This window comes from Aythya fuligula, chromosome 1 (assembly GCF_009819795.1).
Source record: "Aythya fuligula isolate bAytFul2 chromosome 1, bAytFul2.pri, whole genome shotgun sequence".
Classification (NCBI taxonomy): domain Eukaryota; kingdom Metazoa; phylum Chordata; class Aves; order Anseriformes; family Anatidae; genus Aythya; species Aythya fuligula.
The window spans coordinates 92,388,805-92,400,529 of NC_045559.1; the positions used below are offsets into that span (position 1 = coordinate 92,388,805).

An 11,725-nucleotide genomic window follows, 5' to 3' on the forward strand; every position below is an offset into this window, starting at 1 on the left:
TCTTCCCTATTGAATTACACTAAGAACCAAGTGGAAATGCAATCATCTGAACAACAATAACAAACAAGTAAACTGACAAAGAACATATACAAGTCAATTGACATTTGTATATGAGGAGTCTGCGTGAAGAACCGGCATGCGAGTGTACTAAAAGGACGATGAAAAAGTGTCACACAAGGTTGAGTTTTGAGTGTCGGTGGACTTTGGGTTTGTTTTTGGACTATGAGAGGAAGAGAGGGCTTACTGTTTTGCACTTCGCTGAGTATTGTAATTCCAGTTCCATGACAACTCTTCCCTTTGTTTTCAGTTTTGACATTGAAATGTTTTAAAAGAATGCTATTTATGAGCCAGGGGCAGTCCTTATGGGATAAGTCCCTCAGCAGTATCTCTTAGGCCCCTTGAGCAGATGGAGAACAAAAATGCTTCCACTGATACTAGTGGAAGTTTCTGAACTGACCATTTGCATTAAAGTTAGTTTCTGCTGTCCTAAAAAAAAAAGGTGTAGCCTTTGACTGGCAGGACAGCTAGAAGCTGGGCTATCCCAGCTTTTAGGGCTGTCCCCTACACAGGTTTAATCCAGAGTGCTTTAACGATCTGCACATGAAGGATGTGGGACTGTGAAACGTGACTGGATTTGCCCTTAGGTTTGATTTCATCATTTGCCCTTAGGTTTGATTTCATCTGCCAATTAGGATTTGTTCCAACATAATGAAGTGGGTTGTTGGCAGTGTGTAATCTTGTATTGATCCCTGGGGCTTGACAAAACAGAAATACATAGAAATGAATGTAATCCACTACAGAGTCTCTTTGGGTTTTCACTTGACATTTATTTCTGTAAGTGCTTTTTCTTTTTTTTTTTTTTTTTTTTTTCCCCCATACACCTGCTTTTGGTTATGCCTGATTATATGAAACATCTTCTCATATTTGTCAGCTTGGACTGCACTTACTCCTCTTCATGAACCTGAAATGCAATTGAGAGAGATAGTACACAACTGTTAAAATTAAACTGTTACATTTAAACTGCTAGAAATTAAAATTACATTGTTGATTTTGATCTCTTTAACAGTTTAATTAAAATTAAACTTTTAAAAACTGTTCAAGTTTTACAGGGGGGTTTAGAGTTCAAGTTTACATGTAAACGACAGAAGTTTCTGTTAACTAACACTTCTGCTTCCTAGCATTGCCAGCTTGTGTCTGAAATACACTAACACTAAATAGATGTACCATATTGAATTTAGCCGTCATTTTGAGTCTTACTTCAGCTAAGAAGACAGGCTTCTTGTCCTTATGCTAAGATGTGCATCATCCCTTTGACAGCAGAGGATTTCTATAGAGCCCTCTTGCAATACATGATGTTGTTTGCTCTGAATGACACATCCTTTCAAAAGTATGAACATACTTTTGAACATACAAAAACATGAATAGCCGTAGTAGAGAAGGTATTTTTAGGGCTACGCTATTAAAAAAAAAAAAAAAAAAGTCTTTCCAATGCCTTTCTCTTCCTAAAGGAGTTGTTGTTCGCTGATTTTTGGGACAGCATTCGTTATCTGAACAAGTGCCCACTTCTCTATGACTTCTGCAGTTATGAGGCAGAAGGAGGTGCTAGGAAAATACAGGGAATGAACTACAGTCTACAAAGTACAATAAATGATTCTCATGATTTACCTATTTTAGTGTCTGAGTCTTGGGAAATTAGGAGTTTTTTTTGGGGGGGGAAGGAGGAGGTGGAAAAAAATTGAAGAAAAACATGGAAATTTTTCCTCTTAAAGCCTACAAAACTTCATGTGAGTTTCAGTTGCAGTACTGCTTCCATCACGTGCAAATGCACGAGACCAGATGTTCATCTAGTTTTAATGTAGATGGTGGAGCTACAGGAATTAATTTCAACTAGAGGTGATTTTTTAGTCCAATATAAAAGCAGAAATTTCCTCCCACAGAATTGTGGATAAAGTAGAGAGAAGGGATCAAGTGGTATGGAAATAGCTAAATGATTACAGAAAGGTTTCTTTTATGTCACTTGACTGTGGAGCTGTACCCCCATTAAACTTACCTGCTATTAAGTATGGGAGTTTACATTACATTTGTAAATGAAATAGATAAAGCAATGACCCAGCTCCTCTTTCTGTCTTTCCTACAAATAGCAGCACCAGTCTTCCTTGCTGAGGTTGCCATCAGGCAAGCATAGACAAGCAAGGGTTTGCTTTCAGTTCCAGACCACGTTCCTAGGCACCTTTTAGTTTCATCTGTATTACTCTACTACCATTCCGATCAAGTGCAAAACACCACATATATACTTCTAGTTACTAATTACTTCCCAGCATCCAAGTGACTAATGACTACTATTTTCATCAAGCTCTTCAATTCAATACAATTTTTGAAAGAGCACTCTTAAAGTATCTGGCAATCTGCTAGTGCAGTAATCCCCCGGCTTTATTACATAGGTAGAAACCTACATCAGACAGAGTGAAAGAGATGGAGCTTTTAAATATCCCATGTAAAAAGACAGTTTGGCAACTTCTGGATGCTGAGCGGAGAGGTTAAGTGACACCATCGAGAGAACAGAGATTTCATTTTGTATAAGCAACAAATTGCTGTCCTAAAGATTTACTGTAACATTAAAACAAAGGGTTGACTGAAACTAAAAAAAAATTAGTAAAAAACTATTTATTCTAGTCCATATTACTTGAGGAGATGCAACAAATCTTCCTGTATACAGAGCATGTGCCATCGTCATTAACCTGTCACATTTGCTCCATATGGTAGAACCATACCTTTTTCATGCCAATATCTCTCGACTTGCTCCTCAGCTTATTAACTTGAGATTCAGCTATTTCAGCCCTTTCTTCAGCATCATCCAGATCATGCTGCTGTTTTCTGTACTTGGAAAGGTACAGATTGGCTTGTGCTTCCTGGTGAGAGAAAATAGTACAGCCGATTTCCTCCAGTCCACGTGAAGCAAAGCCTTCCATTTCAAGCAGGACAGAAGTGCTCAACATGAATAACCAACACTTCTATGGGAACCACTAGACTCTTGGAGGGATGAGGGTTTTTGTTTGTTTAAGGGTTTGTTGTTTGCAGTGGCACTCTTCATTTCAAGTGAACGGGGAGGATTTCAACGTGTCTCCTGGGGGACTAGCCAGAAGAAAAGGTCTTTCCTGTTCCTCCCCTTCCCTCCACCCCCTGCAAATCACACTCCAATCTTAAGATAAAATGGAATACCTTAATGTAATCAACACAAATGCTATATACTATGTATATAAATACATTTATAAATAAAGAGTTTGTATAAATACAAATAGTAATACACACAAATTCGGTACTTGTACTAAAAACTTTTGCCGATTAAAGATTGTGGTCATAGGGTAACGAATTTCTCAGAGGAAAAAAGGCCTAAATAGTCACTTACAGCTTCCTCTGCTTGGTGCTTGTAGCTCTTCACTTTTAGTTGTAGCTTATCAATCAGATCCTGCATCCGGGCCAGATTCTTCTTATCTTCTTCTGACTGTACCAAAACACCATCAGTTAGGTTAATAGTGTACGAAAGCATCTGTCAAATACTTATGGGTGACATATATATCATTTTACAAATGCGTAGTTTAAAATATGAACCAGCCATATTGTGATCAACCTGTGTGTAGATGAGAAAAAATCTGTAAGCTAAAGATTTGTGAGGGCCTGCTTGCTGAGGACTAAGAATAGCCTCCCTATTTATATGTATGTAAATATTGAGATACATACACACACATATACATGTATGCACACACATGTGTACACACAGAGTTCCTTGCTTGGCAGGTGAGGACCTCTCTTGTCATTATAGAGAGCGTCATTACTGAGTGAAACAGACCAATGGGCAGGCCTAAAATACGTGTAATTTGCATATTTTAAATTTTTGTTGGGGGCAGGCATTTCTGGCAAAATGATCCAGGTTTAAGCTGTCACAGTCCATAAACAGAAGGACCTGCTAATTCTGTGTGCCTGCGCCGCAGCCCTGACTTCTAAGAAAACAACCTCTGCACACACAAGTCAGAGTAAGACAACATGTAGGATGCTAAGTAATATCCTAAAGCAGATGGTTACGATTATCTGCTCAGGATTCATGTTGAAAGCAAGGGAAACAGTGCTCTGCGATGAAGACCTTTTCAAAAGGCAAGCAGCAACAGCAGCTGTTAGTAAGCCTGCAGGAGGCTGAGACTACTACAGCAGTAGTAGTACTACACCCAGCAGTAGGTGACAGAGCCCTGGGACTGGGCAGCCCTATGCCGAGTGATGCACCAGAGTTAACTGACTCCTTATGGCTCTTTTTAGCAACACCAGCACAGCTGAGAGACATCTGAGCTCTTCCTTCTCTTGCAGTATGAATAGTCCTGTAAGCCTGCTCCATTTAGTACTGTGCTGAAACTGTCCAAATCCCAGCAATAGTAACCTAACACTGGTTACAATTCGTCAGGCAAGATGATGGTAGCACTAGGAAGATGTTCCTCCCATCCCTAAAGCTTCCTGCAATGAGAAAGCTCTGGGTAATGCCCTCCTTCATCCTTCACTGAAACACTGAAACAAATTCAGTCCCGGACAGGGAGAAAACCTTTCTTTCCAGGGTGGTTACTACAGTCCTCGGCGTACCTGATAAGTCAGCTCTTTGATGCGCCTCTCAAACTTGCGGGCTCCTTTTTGGGCATCTGAATTGCGACGGAGTTCAGTCTCAAGTTCATTCTCCAGTTCACGAACCTGCAAAAAAGGAAAAAACCTTGCAATTATGCTACAAATATAAAGCAGAGGGTAACTTAGTTCACAGTTCAAGACATACTCATTTTCCTCAGCATCTTAATAGTGCTCAATGTGAGGAATAGATGAAAATGTAGCCTTTTCATTCTATTTTTTCATAAATGTATTTAAGCTGTGCCAGCAGCCAAAGGACCCACTCAGAACTAGATGCTCTATATACACGTGCAAAGGCCAAGCAGAGGGTTTTCCTAGTTGTAGATGTCTTGCCTTTTTTTTTTTTTTTTTTTTTTTTTTTTTTTTTTTAAATCAAGGGCTTGGTCATCTACTGTGCTACAACAGCTCACAGCTCACTATAACTGGATCTTGGAAGGGAAGGATGTGTCCAAGAGCTGCTCACCTGCATCTTTTGAACTTACCAGGCACCCCAAGGGCACCCACCCGCTCCCAAGTCTGTAAAGCAGCAGGTAGCAGTCCATAGTTTGATCACAAACTTACCCTGGATTCCAGTTTCTGGATCTGTTTCTTGCCACCTTTCAGGGCTATTTGTTCTGCCTCATCCAATCGTTTCTGGAGATCTTTAATGGTTTGTTCCATGTTCTTCATTCTCTCTAAGTGAGCACTAGTATCTTGCTCTTTTTTAAGCTCCTCAGCCATCATTGCTGCCTGAAAAAACAACCAAACTTTACAACACTTCTGTCAGTCTGCTGAATTATGTCTCAGAAAATAGTGATAGAAGATCCATGTTGGGTAATCCACTACTTGGCTCACTGGCTATACCTAATGCTGCCAAGAATAGATTGTGTATGTTTCTCTCTCCTGGACAGAGAGAATGCTTTTTTTTTTTTTTTTTTTTTTCTTTTTCCCCCCATATTCTAACACTGTGATTTAAGTCTTTGCTTGCTTGTATCCATGCTACACAATGTCCTCATTTATAATAGCTACAAGTAAACCTATGCCACTCACTGCAGGCATTTCACCCAGAACTTATGTAAAGTCTAATATTGGAATTTGGGACTCCTGAAAGGTAGTGAATTAAAAAAAATGGCAGACGAGTTTCCTGGCACAGCCATAGACAAAAGCTGCCTGAGCAGCTGTAACAGCACAGCAATTTCTGCAGTCTGTGCTGTGATAGGAAGCTCAGCTTCAGCATCTTACATATTCCCTGACCGTTCGCTAAGACTGGTAACAAGGGTGCCAATTAGCTCATGTCTGATCTGACATGTGTCCCTGCCTCCTAGAGCCATTTGCAGATTCTTGTATCCATCACTGAACATCCATCAGAAGACAGCAAGCACTGCAGTCCAGGCTGGAGCTGAATCAAGGACAGTCAGTGTCTTCTCTCTGGCAGGCAGTAACAGTACTGCCAGCTGAGAAGCAGTGAAGACCACGGTACAAGAATAGCTTCATCCAGGCACTCCAGACACAACTCACAGAAACATCCAGTTCTAGATTTTACTCTGTCTGCTGGTATGATGTGATATGTCAGCCAAACTCTACGTTACTCCAGGTCTGTGGGAAAAGAAACTATACTAGTCCAAAAATGTCATCTTCCTGACAGGAAGAATGCACTCACTGTCTCTTCTTGGGAACTTCATCCTCATGTTTTTCTAATAGATGCCTCATTTTGGATTTGGGAATTGTACTCCTCACAGCAGATTCTATGCACACCTGGCGACCTGTTAGTGCTCGTTCTGTCTGAAGTATATAATATATATAATAAGTATATAATATATATAATAAGTATATATAGTCGAGGTATATAATCCACCCAATTCAAAGGTGACGTGACCTGAGACTTCGGGGATCAGTGGAATCTGCATTCTCAGGGAAAGTAAGAATAAAAAAAGATCAAGCAGAAGTATTTCCTTTCTCTTAACCTCTAGTCTGTTTACTTTTGTAGTTTCATCACCTGCCTCCAGATAACTGTGGAGCACTTCAGATATATCAGCTTTGTAACAGGTGCTTCGGAAATGCTGGGTTGTCCTAAGACAGTGTGGTACTGAAACAAACTGAGCAAGGAATGAGGCTACTTACATCTGTGATTGCTTTCTTAGCTTTTTCCTCTGCATTTCGGCACTCCTGGATTGATTCCTCCACTTCTTTCTGCATCTGGGAAATGTCACCTTCCAGCTTCTTCTTCTGATTGATTAGGCTTGTGTTCTTTATAACGTTTTTCACAAAAGAAACAGTGGAAAATTAGGAAAAATGATTATTTGAGACATAACTTTTCTAAATACCATAGCACACAAAGGCTTAATGATTTTTGCAGCCCCTGGATTACACAGAGCAATATTTAGGGAGGGAGGTCCACGTATGGGTTAAGGGTTGGCCTTTACTATGTCGCTTAGCTTCAGACTGAGGAAATATTACAAATACTTTCAATAACGTAAATATTCAAATTTCAATTCAGGCAAAATAATAAGCAAGAGGCTGAAACAGAAGCATGAATAAAGCAGTTCATCTTGGAAAAGTAATGATCCATTATCAGTTAGTCAATAAGGTGATTAAAACAAAAGTCCCACGTCAGACTGTTGAAGTATCACATGTGCTGAATATTACAAAATATTGCCAGCCTGTAGCTCATTTTCATCTCCTTCTGAATGTTGGTTGTTTGGTGAAGAGAAGATTGGGTTTTGCAGCAAAAGTGCTGGTGACTCAGGACATTTGCCTCCACAACCCTGTAAAAACAGCGGTGCCCATTGTGACCAAGTCCAAAGGGCTCTCTTAACGAAGACCTGACGTGGTAGAGCACGCTTTGCTGCTGTGCACAATGCACCTAGTGATCTTGAGGCATTGAAGTTTGCTTTGCTAAGTAATAACAGCACCTTGTGCAAACACTGCTGCTTTTCAAAGAAATACTTCCCTATCCCAGCCACAGCCTAATGAAAGCGGGAAGCTGGGTTTTTACAGCACCAAAGAAAGTAAGAAATAAAATTTATTCTTGTTATCTCCCATCCTTATATTTTCTGTGAACCGTTTAATGCAGTTGGTTGAGTCATCAGTTCCAGCTAACCTGACAGTAACGAGGTGGCATTCCTGCAGAGTGACTTATTTCCTCTACCATTTTCTACCTTGGAGGTGGGCAAGGAGTGTGTCTGCCTTATGACAGCAATGGACAAACAGTGTCAGTGCTTAACAGGCAAGGCTGTTTAACCCAGAAAAAGCCAACCTGAGTATGCAGCAGGTTCACACGTTCGGTGGCTTCCAGCAGCTCATGCTCTGCCAGCTTCCTTGCCCGTTCAGTCTGGTCCAGCAAAGCCCTCAGCTCATCCAGCTCCGACTGGAGAAGATTGTTCCTCCTGTCAGAGACTGCCAGCTGTTCCTTCAGGTCTTCATTCACATGCCCTGAGTCATCCAGCTGCACCTGAAGTTCCTATAACAAAGCAGACAGGTTTTTACCAGTCCAAATGCATTTTGAGCCACTGTGCTTACATGAGAGGGCCACCTCTAGAAGTTCAGTGCTTCTTTATTCGAGAAAGGCTTCCTCCAGACCGTAATCTGAATAGCTTTTGTGGTATGTGATGCAAAGAGGGAAAAACCTGATCTGCAATCTGTCAGAACTAGTGCTTCTGCCCGAGGCAGAACCAGCTTCGTAGCATGGGAGAGAGATGAGGCAGGCGATGACTTGAAAGGTCTCTTAGCAAGGCTCTTTAAACTACAACAACAAAAATTACTTACGTTGAAGCACATTAGAAAGCTGAATATATACACACAATCTGTACTGTGGCTAACTGACGCGCTCTCCACTTTTAAAGGCTTTGCAAGCTCACATGGAAATCAGATTTTCAGTACCTCATGCTGTAACTTTCTGCCCCAATGGGAAACTGTAGCCAGCAGGGGTTTTACACCTGGATCTCATCCCACTTGTATGCAAGTCTTGGAAGAGATCCACAGTTCAGTGTTCTCTCGTGTCAGAAGTGATCACTAAGGGCTTTTCCCGCATGTCCCTGAGAGTAGCTTCTCTTAATCACCATCACTGTTTTGCTGTGTGCTATGAAACCCAGCCTGGGACTGAGAGCTCTCAGAGTACCTTTATTTGTGTTTGCAGGACACGTGTTGACTTTGTTGCTTCTGCAGCATGCCTGTTGGCATGGCTGAGCTGGATTTCCATTTCATTGAGGTCCCCTTCCATCTTCTTCTTCAGCCGAATGGCCTCGTTTCTGCTCCGGGCTTCAGAATCAAGGGTGGACTGCAGTGAATCTATGGCGCGTTGCTGATTTCTCCTGGTATTGGAATAATGTAGAAGGGTCATTTAGAGTGAATGGACTCTCGGAAGTCCATTAATCTCTGGGAAGGAACACAGAACTACATGCAACAGTACTTCAACAGGTGTCTCGTTGCTAGAATCAGCAGTACGTTCCTGAATGACATACATAGCATGGGTTTCTAGTGCCTCATTGCCATCTACCTGTCTGCTGTGTTTCACACCCTCAGATAACTCCTGATCTGCAATAACCTATAATATTAATCTCCCTCATTTCCTTTGGCAATATTACAGCAAGGATTTCCCTTAAAGCTCTTGTGAGCTCAAGCAAGTACAGCTTTGAACCTAGCAAGAAGCATTTCAAGCTTAGCTGTCACTTACCAAGGTATTTACCAAATCATTTACTTGGTTACTTTACATCTCGGCCTCTTTATGAAGGCATTATGGAATGAAATTAATCAAACTGCTGGTAGGTAGCTATGTTCAAGCCAATCATTCTAGGCACCCTGTATATAGTAAATGACACTGGCAAGATCCAATTTATCACATCTTAAAGTAGATGTTGAAACGTACATTTCTTATGCTCGATTATGACAGGAGTATTGCAAGAATAGAAATCTGCATTACAGACATCTACAATTAGAAGAGGTTGAGCCCACTGTAATTAACAGGCTGCTCCCCATGTGAAAGGCCATTTACTGTCTATGTAAGAGATGGCAAAACAGAGACATATGTACTATAATTTGGGGTAGGGCTTAGTTCTTTTGCTTATGAATAATGATAAAGCTGACAACTCTTATTCTTTTTTTTTCTTTTCTTTTTTTTTTTTTTTCTTTTTTTTTTTTTTTGTTAGGGGAATTAATTCTGACATTATTTATTAACAGTTAAGAATCGGTTTGGGGTAAAACACTCCTGAAGCAGAAGAAGACAAAGATTGTGTCACAAATGTCCGTGGCCATTGAGTGTGTTAAGCACCTGGACTTCAGCTGCCCACGTTTCTGCCACACAGCTTGGCTGGTGGAGTACATTGTGATACCACTCAGTGGTCAGTAGTTGTTAGCACTGAAAGTGGCTTGAAGTACATTGGGTGGGTTTGTGCTGAGATAGGTGAGGGAAAGTCACGCAGATTGCTCTGCCAGGGTTGCCAGATCTCCCTGCGCTGGAGAGGGCATCAAGCTTTCCAAGAAGGCAGCGGCAAACAGCTACAGCCAGGCACTTGCCACCAGCCCAACAAGGTTATGTGACCTTGACCAAGAATGTCCATGCATCGTCACCAAGTGAATACAATCGGTTGTGAAAAATATTCATTTAAACTTCTGAAATTGAACATCAATAGCAAGTGGATATTCTTTGTGTATTATTGACTTGCGCTGGGGCTGGGACAACATTCCCGGATGCCATCAGTGGTGGTGAAGCCATTTTGAGAAGTTCTGTCCTTCCTCTCAGTCACACAGTTGTGTACTTTTGTCCGTACAACAGCTTGGCCTCTTCCTGCATCATTGTGGGGGTGCTACAGCTGGGTTCTGAGCCCAATTAAATCCACTACACCTGCAGCGGGGCAGGATGGCTATGGGATAGGGCAAGAGGTAGCATCATCATCCTCTTTGAAACTCATCAGTTACAATTAGAAGCCAGCACATGTCCAAGAAGTGGGAACAGGAGGGGGTAGCTCATATTCCTGTAAGTTCGCTTTACTTCCAACATTTTTCCTCTATCAGTTTCACATTTCAAGGGATGCATAATGATCAAACTTCATGCTCTGTCAAGAAAATAACAAACTCAGACAAGATAAATGGAAACCTTAGTGAACCCAGGGCTTATATGAGGGAGAAGAATACTTTTTTTCTTGGTGCGTATGTTTCTTTGCCTCTTCTCTACCTTCTGCCAGAGTTTTCAGTACCATTTGATCCTTTCTTTATACCTCTATTAAAGAGCAATCTTAAGTACCCTGGTTCAATCTTAAATACCCAGATACCTGATCAGCCAAGCCAGCCTCCCACCCCACCTGCTTGACCTCCGATATTTTACAATTGCCTTACCCTGTGCTTTTAGGAGGCAGTGCTAAAGATTGACCAGCACTGATGGACATCAATGCCGTCAGAAATCCCTCAAAAGGCCTGGGATAAGTCCCTCTGCAGCATCTCTTAGGCCTCTTGTGCAGCTGGAGAACAAAAATCCTTTGGATGATAATAATGAAAGTTTCTAAACTGACTGTGAAATTTAGTTTCTCCTGTCCTGAAAAAAATGGTGCAGCCTTTGACTGGTAGGACAGCTAGAAACTGGGCAATTCCAGCTTTAATATACCTCATTAAAAATAACATAATTTTTTTTTGCACCAACTGACCACATGAGAACTTGAATGGCACTTCTGTGAGGATGGGAAAGCAACTTTACTGAGGTGTCATTGCTTGATGTCCTGCTGAGTTGTGCCCTGTCTGAGTGCTGTCCTCATCCGCACCACTGTACCAGAATAACCCTGCCACCTGGGCCTTCCTTAACATCTCCAAATACTCTTCCTGGTAACAGCAATACACCAGTTCCTCTGGCTTCCTAACTCCCCAGATCTCTTCCCCTATCTGGCTTCCTCAGCTAGTGGCTGGGCAAGAGGCTGGTGTACAGCTCGGATCAGGAGCATTCTTCTGAAGCGATTCTTCCACACACGCTCACCCACTGTCTTTTGGGTCACTTCAGGGAGTGAGGTAGACTAACTGGATCTGTTTTGGATCAAACTGAATGGAAAAATGTGGTCTACTGGCATACCTAATAATGAGACCTGATAAGCATTTAGCCCATAAA

General features: G+C 41.5%; 1 protein-coding gene across 1 annotated transcript; it reads right to left on the reverse strand.

Annotated features, from left to right (window-relative positions):
- Positions 1-887: 887 nt before the first annotated feature.
- On the reverse strand, positions 888-8,977 carry LOC116492832 (myosin heavy chain, cardiac muscle isoform-like). Its single transcript, XM_032193816.1, has 8 exons — positions 8,756-8,977; positions 7,895-8,098; positions 6,760-6,885; positions 5,221-5,388; positions 4,624-4,728; positions 3,407-3,502; positions 2,772-2,909; positions 888-961 (listed from the first exon to the last, which is right to left on the reverse strand). The coding sequence occupies exons 1-8, from the start codon at positions 8,975-8,977 to the stop codon at positions 944-946; spliced, it is 1,077 nt and encodes a 358-aa protein (XP_032049707.1). The 3' UTR covers positions 888-943.
- Positions 8,978-11,725: the final 2,748 nt, after the last annotated feature.